At 31.1% G+C, this 23232-nt stretch overlaps 2 protein-coding genes across 2 annotated transcripts; both read right to left on the bottom strand.

Moving 5' to 3' along the window:
• Positions 1–30: 30 nt before the first annotated feature.
• LOC107411108 (uncharacterized) lies at positions 31–1901 on the bottom strand. Its single transcript, XM_016018626.4, has 4 exons — positions 1446–1901; positions 1223–1345; positions 977–1138; positions 31–871 (listed from the first exon to the last, which is right to left on the bottom strand). Exons 1-4 carry the CDS (start codon positions 1580–1582, stop codon positions 289–291), a joined length of 1005 nt encoding a protein of 334 aa, XP_015874112.2. The 5' UTR covers positions 1583–1901; the 3' UTR covers positions 31–288.
• Positions 1902–10197: 8296 nt separating this feature from the next.
• Positions 10198–13726, bottom strand: LOC107411109 (probable protein phosphatase 2C 4). Its single transcript, XM_016018627.4, has 4 exons — positions 11811–13726; positions 11595–11708; positions 10689–10953; positions 10198–10580 (listed from the first exon to the last, which is right to left on the bottom strand). Exons 1-4 carry the CDS (start codon positions 13488–13490, stop codon positions 10465–10467), a joined length of 2175 nt encoding a protein of 724 aa, XP_015874113.1. The 5' UTR covers positions 13491–13726; the 3' UTR covers positions 10198–10464.
• Between the last annotated feature and the right edge of the window lie 9506 nt (positions 13727–23232).

The following is a 23232-nucleotide window of genomic DNA, read 5'->3' as shown; positions in this document are numbered from 1 at the left end:
CGCCTAAAATACCCAATATGAGATGATAAATGCAATTCAACCTTTTCTACTTTTTGTTCCTTAATTGACCGGACCAAATTTATATATTTGTATTGTCAATATGTAAACTCTTTATAAAAGCAAAAGAAGAGATTGGTAGTACCATAATTTTTAGTACACAGTACAAACTCTTATGTCCTCGCATGTACTACAGCCAAAGAGCAACCAAAAAACCTCAGAAGAACAACGAAGTTTCCACATGTTGTAGAAATAAACTTTACGAAAATCCCATCAATGTCCTTGCATTCCCTAGCTTGCAGAAAGCAGTGAGGCACTGGCTTGATACCCTGTTTCATTGAAAGGATGATCATCATCTTCTGTTGAATTCCCATTTGTGGTTTCAATATTCTTATCGTCCAAAAGTGGATTAGATTCTCCAGTGCAGTTCCATCTATGTGTCTCTTCCTTTTTTGGAGCCAAGTTTTCTTTGAAATTTATCTCAGTTTTCTCAGCCACCTGGTGATTATCAAAACTGCCCAAAGAATTTGAATTTTCTGTTTCCGTCCTGTACTCAATAGTCAGATTCAATTTTCCTTGGCTTTGGCTTGAATTTTCAGACTTGAAGGTCAAATTTTCTTCCTTTGAAGAAAGGAGCTGATTTTCCTGACTTTCATGGCTGTGGAATTCTGAATTACTTCTTCCATATCCTACAATTGGTGTTTCTCTTAGAACTCCTTGTGTTGAAGATGATCTTTGGCAAAAACTTCCAAACCCTTGAATCCCTCTGCTTAGCTTCCTAGCTCTATCTCTCTCTTCTTTGAGAAGAGGACCTTTTTGGAGTAGTTTCAGTATTCTCTCTGATTTCTTTCTAACAGCAAGTCCCCAATTGAATCTGCATGAAGATAAATAATCATCATAATTTGTAATTTTTGTACCAATAACACAAAACCCTTTTAAGATATGATAAAGCAAAAGATTTTAAATCAGGAATTCTGACCCGTTCTCATCTATATACTGAAAGCTTTCCATCTCTTTAATGACATCTTTGTCACCCTGAAACTCCTCTGAAACACTCTCTGGTCCATGAGTCAACAAATGCTCTAGAACAATCAGAGAATTGTAAGACACCCTCCAATTTTTCCTTTCAAACTTATTCAATCTGTTAAACAATTACAAAACCATATATCAGATCCCATAATATTTTCTAAAAATAAAATAAAATAAAAAATAAATAGATGTAAACCTTTTGTGCAAGATCTCCACTATCCTTGTATAATCATCGAGTTCGAAAGCAGCTCTGGAAATCGAACCCAAGGTACGAGTATCAGGTGACCATGGATTTCCACTGGAAGCTTCTTCTGTCCATCTTCAGGCATTGAAACAAAAACCAACAAAATCGTTGAGATCAAAATGCAAAACAACGACAACATCAAAAAACCATGCCCATTTCAGTGAATGAAACTTACAACTGAGCTGGTGTAACATCTGTAAGAGCCAATCTAGCAGTCTTAATCTTCTCCTTCAAGAAGAAAGAAGCTTGTTTTTTGAATTCATGGAAGAAAGGAGCATTGTTTTCATTATTAGTTTTGCTTAAGATTGACATATTCTTAGGATCAGAAGGTGAAAGGAAAGAGAGCAAACAAGAAAGAAAGAAAAAAAAAAAAAAAAGAAGAAAAAAAATTCAAGATCAATTTGGTCTTAGACTATGCAAAAATGCCTAACTAATCCATTACAACAAATCAAAACACCTAACATCTATCTAACAAACAGAGTGGATCTTTCTTATGCAAGCAAAATGGAAAATTGGTAATTAACTAATAGATTTTTCTTTTTTCTTTTTTAAAAAGTAATATTATTTGTATAGCGAGGAGAAGATTTCAAAGTAGACTTCAGAGTGTGATGTAAACGATGTTGTGGGTCATAAACACGGTAGAAAGTTGAACATTTCAAAATAGAAGAAAGGCTGTTTTGTAAAGTTTCTATTGGTCATTGAAAGTTGTAGCTAGAATTTTTGTACTGAATAAAATTACTAAATTGTGCAAAGAAGGTTGTGAGGTCAACATCTCTACAGTATTACACAGGGCCACAACCCACAACGGACGTTTTCAATTTGAATTTTGAAATGTTTTTTTTTTTTTTAATTATTATTGCAAATTCCAATTATGTCAAATTGTTATTTCCATGAAATAATTTAGATATTCTACCGCATGTGGTAAGTGTGGTCAAAAGTTACCCAATGCATTAGAATTATTGAAATCTAAATTTTAGTGAATTGCCCACAAACTTAGTTATCCGATATTATATTCTTGTGAAGTCTATTTTCAGTTTTAAAATAAATTTTAAATTTTAAATTATAAAAGTTCAATTAAAAAGTTGTAATTCACAAAAAGAATGTGAATTACAATCTTATATAACTAATGTGCCAATAAGTATGTTCTTTAATTGAACTTATATATGCTACATAAATTCATCTATTTAAAAAGTTAATCTTAAATTCAATTAGTAAACCCGTCTAAAATTTATAATTGAAATTGAATTTGTAGTTTGGTAAGAAATTAAAGAAAAGTGACTGCTTTTCCAAAGAGCAAAGATGAAGGCCGCCCTCCCACTATTTCAATTCTATTGAGAGGGCGATGTAGTCGCCACCAACATGCATAATGACAAATTGTAGGCCTGTTGTCTATAACATATTAGCGAAAACTTATTCTTTTCACTCAACTAAATGTTTTTTTTCCAACCAGCAGAAAAAATATTTATTATTATTATTATTATTTTGGTTTATGGTTCTATCCATGCACCACGCCAGAAGTTTTATTTTTGAAAAATTGCGTGTGGGAGCAAATATTCTACTTTGCCAATCATGACGATAACTAAAAACCAAAAATTGAAGTATTTTATGGTATAATTTGCTCACTCCCTGAAACATCCTACACGTTGGCCTCTAAGCCTCATATATTAATTAATATTTTTGCCATTGCCATTTTCAAAATCATCTTATTAATTGAATTTTTTATATATTAAATGGTAAGGTTATTATCCAAAAAATAAAATAAAAATTACACGGTAAATTTTTTTTTTTATTGGATTCTTGTATTTAATTTATGTTAATTTGTCAATCATTTATATCTATGTGATTTGATATTTAAAATTTAATGATTTTGTTATCTTTTATTATTGTCCATTTATGAAAATAAACCAATTTCTATTTCATATATATTTTTGGTAATCTACATTATACCAAATGTTATATCTCAATATTTTATTAATTAACGTATGAACATAATCTAATAATGGTAAAAAGGCCTGATATGAGTCTTATGTTTTTCTTTAATGACCAAAAAAAATTATTTTTAAAGAATCTCTGTTTTATCCCAAAACTTGATGCTAACGATACATCTAAGATATAAGCTGTGTTTAAAAGCAAGCATGCATCAGATTCAGAACTTTCTTCTAATAGCATGGCTAATGTCTGAATTGCTGCATATGAACTGGCCAAGATACAGGAAAAAAAAAAAAAAAAAAAAAAACAATATATGATCCATGAGCTTAGCAAAGTTTTTCATTGAATTACTTTTCTAATTTATTATTATTATCATCATCACCACCACCATCAAAATCTACCAAAATTATTATTTGTTTAGCCTGTTCTGCTCCGCACTGGTCTGAGCTGAACTAATGCTTTATTCATTCCTAGTTTATTTGAAAGGAAACAATTTCAAAATTTTCAGCTGCATGCCTTGTTAGACCAACCGAATTAATAATATGGAAGCCGTACGAAGGTGAACAAACAAGCTTTAAACAAATGTTCATAGACCACTATTCACAAAAAATAAAATAAAATAAAATAAAAAAAGGGCTCATGGACCGCATCTTGATTGGGCTAGTTCAAGTCTTCCAGCCCCATAATTTTATGTTCAAAAGTTGTTTTCTTTTCTCTGCTCTGCTGCTCTATAGAAGTACAAAATTATGGGCTTGTAAATTACAATAACCACCGGGAGAGACACTCAGAGTTATAATCAATTAGAAACATATTCTCAATAACAACGTGCAAATTGTGAATTAATGGCTTAAATTTAAAATTGAATTAGATAAATGCAACCCTTATTATTGGTTACCAATGTAACATTTTGATAAGAGAAAGTACTTAGAATTTAAAATTTTGATCAAGTTTGATCATGATTAACCAAACAGATTTCACTATTGACTTTTTAATACAATCCGAGTTTCGTTTTTATTAGGGCATCATTACAAAAGGCATATTACCACAATTCTATAGACCAGTAGCATGCCAAATTTCGAGTTAGAATTGAGAAGTTACGATAAAAAAAAAAAATATGTGATTTGAATTGATTAAGTGGGGTCTAAAGTTGACTTTTTATTTGGTCAAGATTCAATATTGACTAACATACCATTGTGTAATGCTTGTTAATACAAGTCCGTAGATTAATAGTACGTTTAATTTAGAGTTATAGTTAAAACGTTATGACTAGGGGTGGGCAAAATCCAATCCAACCCGTTCAATCCGCCCAATCCAATCCATTTTTAACGGTTTGGATTGGATTTTTACTCAATTGGATTGGATTGGGTTCAAAATATTATAAATTATATATTTTTTATTTTTTTCATTTTTATATATTAATTTTAATTTTTTTTTCATTTTTATATATTAGTTTTTAAATTTTTTTTCCATTTTTATATATTGATTTTTAATATATATATATATATATATATTCCTTTTACATCCCCATATCCCAAATCCCAAATCAAATTGTAAATTGTAACCCTAAATTAAACATTTACCTTTGTTCACCAGTCTATCACCATCACCATAATATATATATATTTTTTTACATCCCCATCATATATATATATATATATATATATCTACATATATTGTATCCAATTGTTTCTTATATATATATATATATATAAATGTTTAAATATAATTTATTGCTAATTTTATTGTTTTGATCTTTGTAGAGCTTACAGAATCAACTAAAATTAGTTAACCTGTCAACGTTGATTGACTTATGATTTACCAAAATTTTAAAGTTAAAAAAAAAAAAGAATTATGTATTGATTCTTGAGTGAATGAATTTTGACGAATGTATTATTTTACATTATTTGTTCTAACAATTTTAATTTGATTTTATAGGAGTGAGATTATGATATTAATGTTTGCTATTTAATAAGTGCATGATGTGTATCATTTGCTACATTTTCTTCTTTATTTTCCATTGTAGACTATGTTGTATTATTCTAATTGTATTTTATGTTTCGATAATTATAATTTATTATTTATATTTTATATTTGGAAAATTTTTTATTTGTATTATATATTTATAAATTAGTAAGTTTCAAACCGATCAACCAATCCAAACCAAACCGATCATAATTGGTTTGGTTTGGCTTGTATTTAATACTTCAATGGTTTGGTTTGGATTGTAAATTAGAAAAACTGATATGTATGGATTAGGTTGTATTTCGGTCCAAAACCGAACCAACCCAATCCATGCCCACCCCTAGTTATGACCCTATAAAATTATAATTATTTTTCTTAAACTGTTTTTATCGAGTATTTTTATTAAAAATTTAAAAAATGAGGAATTAAAATATCAACCACACTTGCCACATGTTAGCTATCTTGTGGCTGAGGGAGGATCCATTTGCTGGCTTTTTACTAGCCACTTTCAGACCAATGAAGGGGAGGGAAACGAGAGAGAAAGAGAGAGAGATAGAAAGACAGGCACTCTTTTCCAGCCAAATTGCCCACCTCTTGCCATCGTCTCGTGCCAACCCATTAAAGAGCCTACCCCACGACGACCTTGATAGCCAATTTTCATAGCCAGCCACAGCCAGATGCGACCAAATTTGGGCCAACAAATTTGGTAGTGGCTGTTTTTGAATTTCTGATGATTTGGCTATTTCCAACAGACCCAACCTTACCCATATCTTTATCTCTTCTATTTTGGACCCCTTAATTTTGAATGACCTTCATTCTTTCTAATTCTAAGTTGTTTGAGAGTTACGATGATTTAAAATTTGGTCAAAATTTTCCAATGACTTTTTGACCACCGGCAGCGAGTATTACTAATTTGAGCCAAATATTTTTAATCCTTGTCTCCCAAGTTTTAATTTGGTATATAATTAGTTAATTAGGATGAGTATTTAAAATTTTATCATTTTTGAGCTAATTTTAATAATTACTATAAAATTGGACTGTATTGGAAGTTTTCCTTACAAATTTTTATTACATTTAGGCTCCTAATAACTAATAGAAGTTAATGAAATATTCAATTTCATGAAATTGGATATAAATAAATAAATCCCAATATTGGGTAATAGGCCATTCGGGGTCACTATATAGTTGAATCTCTTTAGAGTCCAAATTTTGGAAATTTGAAATAGTAGAAGTAATTTTAGAATATTTAGAAAATTCCAATATCTTTAGATAAGTTTGTTGTTACCTAAATAATATTCTTAGTGTATTTTAGGAACCTGAACAAAACTTGCAGTTGACCTTACAGTGGAGCAAGAATGGCAAATGTCAATACAATTGGTGGTTCATTCTCTTAAATACTATGGGCCTATGCTAAGTTATACATATCAGTTGTTATTTATTTATTTATGGAGTACTGAATGTTATGCTTATATTTATATGTGTGTGTATGCATGTGGCTAGATATGTCTACATGTTAAGACACATTTGTTAGAGGATTAATTATCAGTTCATATGACAATAATAATTAAACCATGATTGATTTTGGAATTGCTTTAACAAAGGTGGAAACTGATTTTGAAGATGTAATCTGAGCCGCCTATGCCATCCTTTTTTAATCTAACGGTCTTGGTTTTTCTTATATTTTTGGACTGGACACATTTTGATCAAGTCAGACCTGATAGTAGAATGACTCCATATATACATGCCTATGTTTTTCAATTTTGCTAATATCACGAGAGGACAATGATTATATGATATTGGATGGAGGATTTGATTTGGATAGATAAATCTTTGGGCAGGTAGGTTATTCAGCCTTCAAGCATGTATTTAACTTTGGACAATTAATCTATAGACATGTATTTCAACTTATAAAGAACCTTTAAGGGGTTGTATACATATATATATATATATATGTGTGTGTGTGTGTGTGTGTGTGTGTGTGTGTTTACATTAGCATTTGGATAATGGCAATGCTACTGTGATTTTGGTTATCACTGTAATTATTTAATTAAAGAATTAGTTTCATATGTCTATGTTGTTCTATTATATTTTATTTAATGTTATCTTAAAATTTATTAATTTCCTAGCAATATAAGTTTACCTCGACATATTTTCCAGAAATGCTTTAATGTTGCTATGGACTTGAGGGTATGTATGTTGTAATATTTGAAGTGCGGCAAATTATGAAATTATAATAAGTGAGATATCTGGGTGGTTATGGATGTATAAAAGTGTATTTCCAGTGCATAGTTAAATATGGGGAAATTACTTTATAAGGAAAATGCTGTTGAATTTTCTGTGTAATTTCCAATGAGATTTCATCTAGTTGAAACCATCCTAGAGTTTCGATAGGAAACTTTGTAAAGGGCTCAACATTCTACATATCAAAAATTTAAATATATGAACATAATTTTTCTATTCAAAAGTCAGTTTCCTTTTTGCTATGCTTAACTATACCATGTTCAGAGCAATGTGCATGTAGGAATTTTTCATGTAAGTGCTAAGGCTATGACCTTAATTAATATTTAAAACTATCTTTATTATTTGTTATATTAATAAGTTTCTTTCCATTCTCATTTAATTCAAATCTTTTATATATATATATATATATAGCATGGGACTACGATGCAGTTCGTCTGCATGCGGACCAGCACCAAAGCCGACGTTTTTTAAAAAAAAATGTTAGCTTTGCTTTGAGTGGATGGTTTCCGTATCAGGTCTTCTTTTGGATTACATTGTAGGAGGCTAGGATTTAAAATTAGTAATCAAATTTTGATTTATTTATATACTAAAACTCTATTTGTGGAAAGTAAATCCTATAATTCAAACGTTAAAAAAGAAAATTCTTATGATTTTCTCATAAAATCGACCTAATAAGAGTTGGTTGTACATACATACACATACACACACACACACACATATATATAGAGAGAGAGAGAGGAAGTTAATTGCATTTTGATAACCTAGAAGTTTATCATTTTACAATTAATGCCTCTTAATTTGTAGAATGAGCAATTTTGGCCATTGAGTATTCAATTTGTTGCGGTTTAAGCCCTTCTGACTTTTTAATGACAATGTTTAATGTAACTAATATTAAAGTATATCAAATTTCTAATTTAAAAATATTAAAGTATGAAATTTTAAAAGTAGCCCGTTGAAATTTAATATTAGTTAAGTGATTTGCCCCAATTTTTTTTTTCTAAAAAAAAAGTAATAAGTGTAAGATAATTAAAAATAATTTTAATATTTTATACTTTGATATCCTTTGGTTTAAAAATTAATATAGTTTAATATAAGTCACTAGTCAAAAAGTTAAATAAAATTCAAATCGTGACAAATTAAAAAAATCTATTGTCTAAATTGTTCAATTGTAAAATTAAAATTTTAAATTGTGATATTCTCAAAATTAAGATTATTAAAATACAGTTAATCCTATATATATATATATATATATGTATGTATGTATCACAAAAAAAAAATACACAACAAAATGGATATTTTTTTTTGAAAAATATTAATTTTGATGTGGATCCACAGTATGTATATATAGATATATATATATATATATAGAGAGAGAGAGAGAGAGAGAGAGAGAGAGAGAATATGGACATGTGTCTAAAGGTGGAGAAGTTCCGTTAGCGTGTTGGAAGTTAGAAACTAGAGCAAGTTCCCAAGAAAGTCCCTCTTTTACAAATGAAGAAAGCTGGACTAAAATTCAAAAGTTGCAGTCTTCGTGGGGTCATAAAATCCTTTTTAATTGGGTGTCCGAAAAAAGTGAAGTAGCTTTCCCTTACAATGAAGGAATGCTTAAGGATAGGTTACCACAAGCATAACACAAAATCATGACTTCAGATGCAATGAAAGCATGACAGATTTTGCCATTATTTATGAGTTTGATATCCAACTCAACTCACCCAACTGCCATTGCATTTACAATCAATTCAGAAGTAGATAGCAGTTGGCAGAATTACAATTAAATCTCCAAAGAAGGTCCCTGAACTGGGTTTTCCTTTTGTAGCATGCCATCCATCTACTCAAAGCAGTCCTCTCTCATTTTTCTTCTTCCTTTTTTTTTTTTTTTTTGTGGGGGGGGGGGGGGGGGGGGGGTTGGTGTGCATAAATTTCATAATTATCATTCAAAAATTTGGATTTGGATTCTTTTGTTTTTTCATGTGCATCTTAAGTAAAACAACGAAACAAATTTGACATTTGTGATTATGATTTATTCCATTTGACTTTTTATTTTATTAACAGCTACCCACCTCTGCATTTATCAGGGACATTAATACTAATATCAATAATAATAAATTTCATATCAGGGAGGTATCATTGTTCTCAAAATATGTTTTCTAACTTAATGGTTGATGTTCCTTCGGGGAATTGTCCAGTGGGACAATGGTTCCAAATCCCCCATACTCCAAAATAAATATTAAAAACAAAATTAATGGTTGACAGAACAATTAATATAATACAGAAACTTTAGTCTCAAGGATCATGCAGAAGACTTTTTGCTAATCTGATGACATTTTGTCCAAAATATTTTTCTTTTGGTGATAACATTTTTTCCAAGATATGAAACAAAAAGAAAAAGGTAGACATTACTCCAAGCTAATGCTAGATTCATGGGTAGGTTCTTAAACTACAGAACCAGTTTCAAGATTTTGGTTAAGTTGTGCTCAAAGAGAAAGACAAAGATATTGTTTCTTGTAGGGATGGAATATATAATCTCAAGGTGGCAGTCTTTTGTGTGCCTATTGTATCCTAGTCTAGCCATACTGAAAAGGGAAGAAGTTAATATACAAATAGAGAAAGTCAGAAACCTGGTTCTTAATTCTAATAGCTTAATGTTTGGGCAACCAAGAATCAAAAATTAATTTATAAGAGAGAAAAAGTTGAAAGATGCAGATGCTGAGATGAGCATTGTTGACAAATCCAGCGTAGTTGTGAATAAAAGAATTACAGAAAGTGATGGTAGTGCTTATGTCGAACAAAACCCCTTTTTCGAAAAGGAATGCCATTTATTAGAAAATTACAATTTTCTATGACAGTTTATATTCAAGAAGAACCAACTTTTACACCTTTACAGTCCCCACCACCCCAGTAGATTTTGCACAACACCAAGTCCCTCCGGCTTCTCCCCGAAAAGCTTAATCGGTACTTTACAAAGGTGATTAGGAAAAAAAAAACGAAAAAACAGTGGGAAAAAAGGGAATTGCCTGACTTTTTTTGTGGATGCCTCTATAGTCTATCTGTGGTTTCTCTGTTTATACACATGATCTCCAGATCCTTCCTTCTAAAGATATAACAATGATTGAAACATCATCATGGTACCGCCTTCGGTCCCCTTGAGGTATTTCGAGCAACTCATGAAAGTCCATACCTGGAATTTACCAAAACCAAAATTCATTACATTAGTTTCCTGCATTGAGTAATACTTAAAAATGTTTTAGAAGAAATATCTTCTTTAATGGTAAATCATATATCTTACCGGCTTCCTTTGCAGCTCGGAACAGCACTTCTTCGACCAAATGCTGTGCTGGATCTCCTTCTGGTTGCAATGTGATGAAAAGTTCGACTTCTGAAACAGCCTCCTCGTTGGTAAAATATTGATATAATCCGTCAGAGGATAATATCAAAAACCTGTCTTTTGGACCTAATCTATGGTGGTACAGAAATGGGAAACAAGTGATGTACGGCGAACTGCCAATGTAGTCAATTCTGAACACCTCTAGAAGTGCATTATTCCATTTAGGCTGCGGACCAAATAGGAAAATACAAAAAGTTAGCAACCAAAAAAATTTTGCGACGAGACATTGCAAATCTAAATTTAGCAATAGCAGCCATCTAACTAAGATTTACAACCCCTCCCATTTGCACAATCTAGTAGTTGATATTCACTCGGGCATGCATTTGGCAGCTGGATTTGACTCTTAATATTTTCAAAAACACCATTTAACTTCCACTTCCACTTCCTTCGTTTGAAAATTTTACTGGCAAAGAGATTCAAGTTCTTTCCACTCTTTTTTTCAAGTATAAGAAGTTTATCTTTCATTTTCATGGATACAGCTTTCAACATCCACATTGTTTATATTCCACAACCACTGTTACTGAATTAAGCATAACACAAGCTAACTAGATTATATTCAGCATTATACATTTAGATGAAATTCAACTATAGAAGAAGGCAATGAATGCTACCGGAGTCTGGAGGTAGATACATCCTTCTAACCGTATATCTAAAGGCTACGTTGTTAATATATCAAGCATAGTTCTATGGAGACAATAGCAGTACATTTTCCAATATATGTACTTTAAGGCCCAAAAAATGCAAATTAACTAAGTTCAAGTTAATGTTGGAAAGTAAAATGCTAGCCAGAGTAAAATGGAAAAGCACCTGTTTGAGAAAACCAGCACCAAAAGCACGTGTAACCTTCAATGAACCTTTAACCCGATCGTTCACCACAGCACAAGAATCATCAGGGTGTTCATTTTTTATTCTCTGAACCTCCTAAAAGCAAAAGAGTATAAAAAGATCAAGCAAAGCTCAAAAATCAAGCCCAAAAGTTAAAAAAAGGTAAATTTCATTCCAAAAAAATAGCAGAAATGGTACCTCGTCCACGCTGGTGCTATGATCCTTAGAAAGCTGAAGAGCTGTTAAAGTTGGAATGGTGCTAGATCTATCACCATCCGAACCTTCAAGATCATGTAATGTTTCTTCATTGATCCTTTCCAAGTCCTGTCGAATCTTCCCGAGCCAATAATCAGGCTCAGCTTTCTGAGCCAAAACAGCTCGACTATCACCCACATTCATCACATAAACATCTTCACCTTTCATTAGCATAACAAGAACACAAGAACCCATCAAAGCTAGTTCAGGATTTTCCATAACCATCTTATCTGCAATATCCAGATACGCTTCCTCTGTTTTCCTCAGAGCTTGAGATAGAGCTTTCAACACATCAGAGTGGTTAATCGCTCTCGACCCATCAGACCCAGATCGATTTAGCTGTTCCTTCAACCTTCTATCGAGCTCGACTCTCTCTCTATCCCATTCACACCTCCACCTCCTCTGGTTATCCTCCCATTTCTTCGCTGCCCCTCTGTACTTGCTTTTCGTATTCCTACCTTTCTTTCTTCTGAAATTCGAATCGAAATACTCATCCCCACTTGCACAAGGATGATTCTCTTGCTCAACACACTGAGAACAAACCTCCACCACTCGATTCCTCACCATATCGCTATCACTATTCCGCAACGAATCTTCCATGTCTGGATTGGAACTTTCAGAATGAACAGGGGAAGCTGCAGGGGCGGCGGTGGCGGTGTCGAGCTTCTCATCCCAAAGCAAACCCTTGAGCTCCTTGTGCACAGCCGAGTACAAGTTCGAAAGGAGGTAATCCGGAGCATCCGGACCGTTGAACCCGTCGTAAATCCCGACGAAAACCCACCCGTGTTCTTCAGAAACCACGACGTGTACTCGATCCTCCCCTGCTTTACCTTGAGCCCACTGCAGATTCTGGCTCTCCAACGAATCGTCGTCTTCCAAACTTCCATCGCTGCTCAAATTCAAACTGCTAACTGTCAGATTCTCATTGTGCTTCTCCGACCCGACAATCCAATCGGGCTCTTTGACCGACACGACACTTTTAATCGGAGCCACGATTGAATTCTGTCCCCGAGAAATCGTCTTCGATAAAGCTCTCCGAAACACCCGAATCAGCTTCTCTTTTCTCGATCTGGGTCTGAAAGCAAAAGCCCCATGAGAGAAGCTCCTCTGGAACTGATCAGAACTATCTTTCTCCATAGGCCCCGAATAAAGCCCACGATCGAGGGGGCCTGACATGAACCCGCGTTCAATCGGGCCTGATAAAAACCCCCTCTCGAGCGGTCCGGAGCAGGGAATTCCGGTTAGATTTCCCGAAAATGGGCCCGAGTTCATGAAATTCCTCGGGATCGGTTGCAGAGGAATCGAAGCGAAAGAGGTGGAGCTCTCAAAAGCCGCAGCTCGATCAATACTGTTGTAAGAGTACAGATCGAAGGCTGTCGATAGAGGAGTCGAAGTGTTGGCACTCACAGACGCGCCTGAGATTGTTCGGAAGGTCGTGGTCTCTTCGGAATGGACTTTGGACGAAGAAAGCCGATATGGGTCGGGTCGTACATAGCAAAACGAGTGGCCCAGACCCTCATCCAGAGGTTCCGATACCAGAAGAGATATATCTTGGTGGTGTCTCCGGCGATCTTCTCCGTTGCCGGTGAAACAAACGCTTAATTTCCCAAAGCCGTTACCCATCTTTTCAAAAAAAGATTTTATTATTTTTTTCTAAGAAATTTTTCTTAGTAATAAAAATTACAGTGACCGATATTTCATGGCCGATTCTTCCAGAGAGAAAAGAAGGAGAGACAAGGAAGCTCAGGAGAAGAAGAGGTAAGAGAGAGAGGAGAAAATAGAGAGAGAAGGAGAGAGGCGTTGACTTTGAGCAGAGGTTTTGAAATGTAAAAAAAAAAAAAAAACATTTTTTTTTTCCAATTTGTGTTATTAAAAAAACAAAAAGAAAGAAGAAGAAAAAGGAAATTTGGTATTTTGCTTTTTTTTATTTTTATTTTATATATATATATATATATTTGGGTTGGGAAGGGTGGGGGTGTTGGGCGTTGACAAAGGTTGGGGGTTGTAAGTAAAACTTCCAGGGTTTAGGTTTTAGATTAGCGGGTCTTGGTACAATAATCAAAATAGATTTATTTATTTTTTTATTAACCTTCTTATATTGGAGCGTGGAATACACGCTCGATTACAAGTGGACAAAGAGTGTTTGTTGCAAACGCGTTGGGGTTGTGGGCTCCACAAAGAGAGGGAAACGCTCACATAATTTTGTTTGTTTCCAATGCGGTGGAGATTTTCAAAATCACAAACAGTAGAAGCGCGTGAGGTGAAGGTGGTGGGATTGTTGAAAGGAGGTCATAACTTCTGGTTAAGATCGAAAAGTCAAAGAGCAAAAAGCCAATAAATAAGCGTGGGAAAGCGTGCCACGATCACCGTTGGATCGAGTGGAAAGGATTGATTTTGGAGCTAAGGTTGACTGACACCTGGCATCTCATTATTGACACACTATAAAAAACCCCAGCTGTTTGTGTTTTTTTTTTTCTTTTTTTTAATTTATGTCAACTCCGGGTTTCCCAAGTGAAGCTCTCTTGCTCCGCAGCTGAGCTTGACTTTCTTATCAGTTTTGTTTGTCTTAATTTTTTATTTTTTATTTTTTAGAATTTTTTTGTTATTTATTAAATTTGGTAAGGTGGGGTGGTTGTACATTACTAATTATGCTACATTTTAACTGGTGTTGTGAGAATTAATGAAGCTTGACCGATATAGACTTGTCTTTTTGTTGACTTTCAGGTTGTGTATTTTTAAATTGACCACACATTTCATATATATTTTGTGTGTGTGTGTGTGTGTTATGCATTATATTATTTATTTATTTATCTTAAAAAAAAAAAACAAAAGAACATGATGGCCTAAGATCCATATTTTCAAACCAGATAGCCAAAATTTTCATGTACAGAATTTCCTTAATGGCTAAGTTAGTTTCACAGAGATTTCTTAGTGCCTTCTGATTTAATTTATCTGTTTTCATACTAAACCCTGTAATAAAAAATAATAAAAAAACCACTTATTTACTTATTAACAGAAAAAATATATATATAAGGTCATAATCATATGGTACTTTTTTTTTTTTTTCCTCAGAAGTTCTTTTAAGAATAATGTATTAGCAAAATACTTTATTATTTTTTTATACAAACATTTCAAATTCAAATCTTCCACTTTAAACAAAAACAAGAAAATTGTTCAAGTAACAAATGTCGTAAAAACATACTTAAATATTATCATACCTTTTTTTTTTTTTCTTATCCTTATTCTCAAATTAAACTTGCATTAATGAAATAAAATATAATGATCACTGGTTAACCTTTTTTTTTTTTAATTTGCTTAAATGGAATATGTGAAAAAACAATGATTGGGGAAAAAATATTAACAACTTTTTTTTTTCTTAGCATGGGGGAATAATTACCAACTTAGTTTACAAAATAAATCAACCATCCAGCTACATGCAATAAATATAATTTAGTATTTTTTTTTCCCCCAAGTTATATCTTCTTTTCTATTTTACCATTTTTTTTATTATTCTTTGGCCACTTATGGACACGTGGCTATCAAAACTACTGTGGCAAATCATGAGAATGAGGTAATTGGTTTTTAGGTATATGATTGCATCCAACACTACGAAAAAGAAAGAATGGATGGGAATTATCCTTATCATGTAGTTAAATATATATATATTAAGAGTCAAAATGGACCTTAAGTTGTTATTAATTTTTTAAAATATAATCAGGAAAACTCAAAATTTCTCTTGCTTTTTTATTATTATTATTTTTAATTGTATCCGCATTTGAGCATTCAAAGCCATCATCATTAAATATTGCAAGTGGAGAAACCTTCCTAGGCCACCATCTCCACATCCACTTGCTGACCCACCCACCCCCTCTCCCCAAAAACTTTGTCTCTTTTAGGAGAACCTCAACCTTTCATGATATAACTGATGTCGATGTCAATCTGGACACTTATTTTTGTGCTTTATTTTATTATTTATATATATATATATATATATATTTTGCGCTTGAATATATATACATATGTGCACACACTCAAATTTAAGTATGTGCATTGAAGCTTGATTATACTTGTATATTTAAGTCCAAAGGGTTCTTGGAAAATCTTTGACATTGCATAGCCAACAAAATAATGCATACCGGTCACCACATAACTTGTTTATGTATTTATATCACATATTGTTTTACTAATACACTCATCAATTTTGATATTGAGATAGAAGATTTCACAATCCATAGGCTCAACCTTCAATGACTATTATTTGGAAATGTAATAAAATACGAAAGAAATGAAGCCCAAGAATCTTTAATGGCCTATAATTTCAATAACGACTTTTTTCCCATACAAATTATTACTTTTTAGGAGCACAGTTTGTTACTTTGGCTTTCTAATCCTCTCCATAAAAAAATTAGAAAAAAAAAAAAAAGAATAAAGATTGGTGGGTTTGATGCATTGACGCATCAACTTGGTGTATAAATTATTTTAGCTTTGGATCTTTAAACCATATGTTTTCATTATATTGCCAAGTATAATAATAGAGAATATTATACCTCTTTTCTTTCTTTTTGGTTTTACCATTGCTCATTCCACTGGGTGTTTCTGAATATTTTCTGAAACAACTTAGTGGGTTTTTACTTATTACCTTGTAGACCTTTTGGGTTTGCTAGCACCATACTTGCTTAGTGTCTTGTAATGCTATCCACTTCAGCTTAAATATTGTATAAGGAACTAAGGAGATATAGATCTGCCTCGGTCTCTTTCCTAGGTTAATTTAAATTATAAAATTGCTTTTTTTATTAATTCATAAAATTACTGGATAAAATAATAAAGTAAGCACATGATTGTAGCATAGTAAAATGTAATGAGAAACTTATATCTCTTTCTATATCTTTTAGTATGATCTTAAAAGTGATCAGCATAATTTTGTATCATGCTCATCATTTTCATTTGCTCTTTAATGCTTAATTATTTTGTCTAATAATTATATGGAATTTAAAATTCTCCGAAGGTGCTGATTGTTAATTATGCAGTATTCAGCATCTAAACCTTTAGTAATATTGGTAACAGATAAAAGCTTTAATTGTTGAATTATGTGCCTTTTAGCTAATCCTTTCTCATTGTCTCACTAATCAATGTATGGATGGTTAAAAAATCCATGGATTTTCGCTCGTGTCCAACTACTATCTGATCTTCATCATGAACCACTTCAAGATTGCTATAAGTCCCTCTGCAACTATGGAAGCCACCGTCTCCGGTGCCATGGGCGGTTCTATTTGTGCCCGGGGCATTTGGACTCCTCAAACTTCGTTTTATTTTATTTTTCTTTTTTCTTTTTCTTTTTTATAATTTTTATATATACATGTTAATATCCCTTAACTTGAAATTTTTCCCCCAGTTTTTTTTCCTTTAATTTTTGCTTTTGCTTGCAAATGTAGTCTGTTGGATTTCTTCTATTTAATGATCCACATAGCCACTATCAAAAGCTAAATAAATGCCTTTTAATATGTAAAAGTTGTTAGATAATTATTAAATGTATCTTTTAACCTCTAATCCCATAATTCTAATTATTCAAAAAACATTTCCATAATTCTAAATATAAAAAGATTTCTCAACTTTGACATTATCACTATCTTTGTCTAGCCGTTGACATATCTTTTGATATAAAAGTTTTTTATCCCTGCTGACTATACTACAGTAAAACTATTATTTAAAGTTTTCTAGATTTATTTCTTTTTCAAATTTTCTTTTACTACTTTTAGTGTGGTGTAATTGTTATGTTTTATTTAACCAAATTTAGTTTATAACTTAAGTAATATCATGTGTGAAATTGCTAAAAATATCATTGAAAATATGTGTTTAACTTGAAAAACAATAATAATAATAATGGTGCCCCCTAAACAATATTCCTGAACATGAGGTCTTTGAAGATTTGTCACTGAAATCGAATAAGAGTTTTCAGGTCACTTTATTGATGTTGAACTCCAGTCGTTTCTTGCTGAGTACGTTCTGAGGTCAGGACTGAAGATTTTAGGGCTGACTAGTCAAGTCTGTTTGGGTTGGTTATGAGTGAAAATCTAGCCACAACATAGATGTATTGAGATTAGAACAGAATTTTGATTACATTATGTAAGCTTTTACCATATTTTGAAAACCGACAAAAATATTATTATCATAATTTGCAAGGGAATAATAATAAATATCAAATAACTGAATGATAACATATTTTGAAAACGGACAAAAATATTGTTATCAAAATTTGCAAGGGAATAATATTAAATATCAAATAACTGAATGTTATCATGTGTCAATATTTAATTGATTTATGCTTAATTGTATTTATCCTTTGTATTTATCCTTTGTATTTATTTCACAATAGGAGAAAAATAAAGTATGTTATTAATTACAAAGGGTACTGTCTTATTTATCAATTTTTTTTATATAAGTTGAAAGAAAAATGATATGGTAATATGATTGACAAAATTATAATTTTTCTTTTAATTACAAGTTACGACTTGTGGGAAGGGAATTTTCTTCCAATTCAAGGTCTGCATAAATGAATTTGTAGATTTAAGGCAATTGTAAAACTATTGAAAATGTATTTCTAGATAGGTTCAAACTTTAATCTAGATAAATATTCTCATCCCTAAGTTGTACTAGTAATAATAATAATAATAATAATAATAATAAACCCTCAGATAAGTGAATATTATTTTACTAATAAAACATGGACACATTAATTGAAGTTTATAAACAAATTGCTACCCTAGAGGCAATACTGTTATTGATACGAAAATAGTTTTTCAAGGAAATATAATTACTATTATGGTTATATTTAAAATACGAAAGTGTGTTGGTATGATTGTCAAATACTGTTTTCAAACTTAAAAATAGCAGAGAACTTTTTCTAATATACCATCCAAAAAATAAAAATTTTTTTTCTAATATACTATCCAAAATAGCAGAGAACTTTTTTTTTTTTTTTGTGGTAAAGGTTAAAAGTACTTTTTGTTTAGTATAAATGATTTAAAATAATTTTTCGGATGTACACAAAAATTATTTTGAAATAACCAAAATAAAACAAAAATGTTTGGTTGATCATAAGTGATTCAAAATTTTAAGAACACATGAAAGCATGCAATTGCTAAACCATATTAACCTAACCTAATGGATTTTTTTTTTTTTTTCAAACTTACATCAACCATGAAAAAGGAAAAGGAAAAGGAAAACAAAGTCATAAAAAATAACAAACTTAATGAGAAAATGGTTAGAAATGTGAACAAACTCTACATTTTGACTCAACTTGCATACTTTTAAACTTTCAAATTTGTACAGACAGAATCAAATTCATCAAAAGAAACTTCTAAAGTAGTAGTTTAATTAATTAATTAAGATATATTTTAGTCCTGCAGAAAGAATGTTGAATATATAGATAAAAGTCAAGGTAACTCAATAATTATCCTAGAAAATAATGGAGGAGAAAGAAAATTATATATATCAAATGGGTAGAAAGATATGGGCAAGTCTAGGATATTTAAATGAATAGAATGATAGCCATAGAGCAAACACACTCCAGATAGTTTGACCCAGAAAGGAATTTATATGGGCAGCAGCACAATGGTCATTGTCATTAGCCGTCAGCACCAGCACCACAACAGCCCACTAGCTACCACTATTGCATTCATGTTGTCTCTATTCTATGCCATCCACATCTTCATCTTCCTCCTTATACTTCCAAACTTTGACAAATCTATCTCCTAAACTTCTCAACACTGCTAGCTAGCACGCCTTGTAATTTTCTTCTCTCTCTCTCTCTCTCTCTCTCTCTCTCTCTCTCTCTCTCTCTCTCTCTCTCTCAAATCTTTCCCTTTCACAATTGAATTCTTAACCTCTTTCCTTTGAAAAGATGGAAAATATACAATCTGATTGGGAAACATAACATTCCTTCTTGTTAAAGAACAAGGTAAAAAATTTAAAAATTAACAAAATTGGGAACCCAAATCCGGTCCCATCTTTTACTTTCCTGGTTCATGTGCATTTTTTAGGGTTGAAAATTATGGCTTTGGTTTTTTGGGTAATTAAATAAGAACTCTTCTATAAGTTGTCAATTTGAAGACAGTCTTCTTTTTTCATTTTTTTATTAATTAGCAGTTTTTATGGATCAATTAGTTGAATTAAGTTCCATGGCTTTAATTTCTTGGTCAGAAGGTCTTCTATATTTAATGCGGTTTTATATATTCTCAACAAATTGTGTTTGGCCTTCAATTTTCTCAATTGATTAATAAATTAAATGAAATAATCAAATTGATGCCGCATTTTTCAACACCATGGCTTTCTCCTCCAAACCGAAAGCTGGATCATTTACATAAAACAGCAATAATGCACTTTGATTCACAACTTTGACAAAATCATTTCACACTGATAAATAACAAAAAGAAATCATATATAAGTATATATTTAAATTTTTGTACTTTTATTTTTGGGGACTTATAAATTATTTGATGTTGAACCACTATTGCTATTTGTCATTAAATTAGCGTTAAGGTCAAGCTGGCCCAGTATCTTCTATATCAAGCTCCAACATTTTCACTTTCACATGACATTTTGGTTCTTTGATCACATTACAAATTTGCAATACCACGATAAATACACGCGTTTTATAAATGACCAAAGTATTAAATAAAAAAAAAAAAGTAAACTAGGCAAACTTCTTCAAATTTTTTTTCATATATAACTTTGGATTTTTAAAAATGGCACATACTTCCTTTTGGTTTCAATTTCATTTTTTTTCCCCCCACATATTCTCCTTTTCTCAATCAATCTTTGAAATCTTGTGCTCTTGTTAATTTTTTATAATGACCAAAATACATTTAATTTAAAATATTAAAAGATTGCATATACAAATAAATATATGTTATTTTACAATTTATTTGTATATTTTTTACAAATAAACTTCCAAACTTCCAAACTTACATCTTATTATTTTTTGTCAACGAGTGGCATTTTTTTTACAAATAAACTTCTAAACTTACATTTTATTATTTTTTTGTCAAAGAATGGCATTTTATAATTTCTTTTTATGTTTTGCAAATTTAATATTTTACATTGAGAAGGGGATTATTGTCATTGTACCATCAGATTTCAAAGTTTGACATAGGGAAGAAGAATAGAGTGATTTAATTTACACTAATGAAAATTATTAGCCACACTATATTCTATATACATTCATATAAAAAATTATTTTTGTGTACTAAATAAAATATGTTTAATAAAATAAGATAAATTTAGATACATTACACCTTAATTTTTCAAAAACTTCACATGTTTCCCTAATTTTCTTCGCTCCAAATTTTTTAAGAAACAAACACATTTTATCCCTCCCAGTGTTTAGATGTGGCTCTTTGATTCTGGTGTTCGTCTACATATAGTATCCCATTGTGGCTCTTTGATATGGTGTTATTCTAAATTGAAAAAGGTTTTTTTCAAGAAGTAAAAAAAAAAAAAAAAAATTGAAGACCTCGAACTAAATTGCAAAGGGGCTAAAAAAGTTGGGGCTTTTGAATTCGTTTTTTCTTTGCCTATTTGTTCCACATCCTATACGGTATAAACGGCATGCACGAGTTGCACATCTAATTCTCTAATCAAATAATTTTGACTCGAGGTAATTTTTAGAAATCCTGCTATCCATCAACAATATCGAAGTTTTACTTGTAAAGCTTTTTATTTGGATAAATTTAATTTTAATGTCTAAGGAGCTATCTCTTAAATGTTTTTTCTTTGTTGGAAATTATGTTCTTTAATATTCGCTATTGGAAACTATACTCTTTAATATTTATTTTAGATTTTCATGAGTGAAAAGAATGATGGTCAATCGCTCTCTTCTATCATTTCATCTTCATCATTAAACCCTAACCAAATAGAATTGTAATGTATGTAATTTTGATTTTGATTTTGTTTGAGTATTAAAGGATATTTTCAACTTTTTTTTTAATGGATATCTTTAAAATATAAAAATATTATTAAAACCGTAGTGCGACTAACAAATTTTTGTAACGTGAATTATACAACCACTTATAAGAATATTTAAAAAAAAAAAATGAAACTATAAAAAGTATGTATAATTTTAAAAATCCAAAGATATAGAGGGAAAAACACGAAAACTAAAAGGGAAGTTTGTGTAATTGTTTCCAAAAATATAACATGATAAGTGTTATAAATTATTATTTTATCTTATAAATTTTAAAATTTTACATCTATTTAATTTTTATGATAAAAAAATCTATTTATTTATTCTTTTCAATTGAACAATCTAATGCTTAAAAATCCCTTATATAAACTATATGAACAACTATTACGACCTAAAAAAAAGAAAAAGAAAAAAAGAACACTATAGAAATGACTCCGTATTAGAAAATAACTATAAATAATAATATATCTAATTATTATTATTATTATTCAGTGTTCTAAAAAGGCGCATTGAAGTTTGGCATTCGCATTGAAGAAAAAGTTGACGATTTTAGCGAAATATTAATGATAATATCGAATTTCGATGAGCATCAACACCAATAAAAAGAAAAAATGTATATTTGGATTATTGTTTAAATGTTCACGTTGTCTATGAATGTCAACGTTATTGACAAATATTGACAAAAATAGTAGTTTTTTCAATGGATATTGTAGAAATGTTGCCGATATTTTGCTGATATGGTCACCAAGGTAAATCTTACTTCAAATATAGATGGCAAGCCTTTTCTTGTTCCTTGCCCAGGTACAATTTTTTTTTTTTGTTTTTTCCGTTCCCAATTTTAGGTAAGAAAACAAATTGGGAACTCTGGGTACTGAAATTTGTTGCAGGTTTAATGGTTTAAATTTCTTGGAGAAATGGAGGGGGAAGAAGATTATGTTTGTTGGTGACTCACTGAGTCTGAATCAGTGGCAATCTCTAACTTGTATGCTTTATGCATGGGTTCCCAAAGTACACGTACGTCAAATGAGATGGTCTAGCTTCGGTCACATTCGAGGTGAGTTGTTTTTTTTTTTTTTTTTTTTTTTTTAAAATGTGCTTGTGATGGAATTGCTGCAGTTTAAATTGCTTACTTTCATTTTTTTGGGTTTTCAAAAGGTAAATTTTTTTTCACTTTAAAATTTTACAGTTTTTTAAGAAAGCTGTAACGGTGAAATTTGAGAGTTTGAACCAATTTTTTCAAAGCTGATATTTGGAGCTGAGAGCTTTACCACAGGCGTGTGATTTTTTTTTTTTTTTTTTTTATTTTAAGTAATAAGCGTGTGATTAAGTGTACTAAAAGTAAAAGCGTGATTATTGCTGGTTGGCATTTCTCCCTCCTATTTTTTCTTTTTTTTCCCTCCTTTT

This window comes from Ziziphus jujuba, chromosome 10, assembly GCF_031755915.1.
Source record: "Ziziphus jujuba cultivar Dongzao chromosome 10, ASM3175591v1".
In the NCBI taxonomy this organism is placed as follows: Eukaryota; Viridiplantae; Streptophyta; class Magnoliopsida; order Rosales; family Rhamnaceae; genus Ziziphus; species Ziziphus jujuba.
The sequence above is the reverse complement of the archived record's forward strand: the minus strand, read 5'-3'. Positions and strand labels throughout refer to the sequence as shown.

Bases quoted from the DNA above. Each gene is read 5' to 3' on its own strand.
- LOC107411109 (XM_016018627.4), bottom strand. From the start codon at position 13,490: ATGGGTAACGGCTTTGGGAAATTAAGCGTTTGTTTCACCGGCAACGGA. The intron at 10,954-11,594 runs GTGCTTTTCCAT...TTTGGTCCGCAG, and splicing joins GTGCTGGTTTTCTCAAACAG to CCTAAATGGAATAATGCACT. The intron at 10,581-10,688 runs GTAAGATATATG...GGTAAATTCCAG, and splicing joins CCGAGCTGCAAAGGAAGCCG to GTATGGACTTTCATGAGTTG.
- LOC107411108 (XM_016018626.4), bottom strand. From the start codon at position 1,582: ATGTCAATCTTAAGCAAAACTAATAATGAAAACAATGCTCCTTTCTTC. The intron at 1,346-1,445 runs GTAAGTTTCATT...CAATGCCTGAAG, and splicing joins GATGTTACACCAGCTCAGTT to ATGGACAGAAGAAGCTTCCA. The intron at 872-976 runs GTCAGAATTCCT...ATCTTCATGCAG, and splicing joins CAGTATATAGATGAGAACGG to ATTCAATTGGGGACTTGCTG.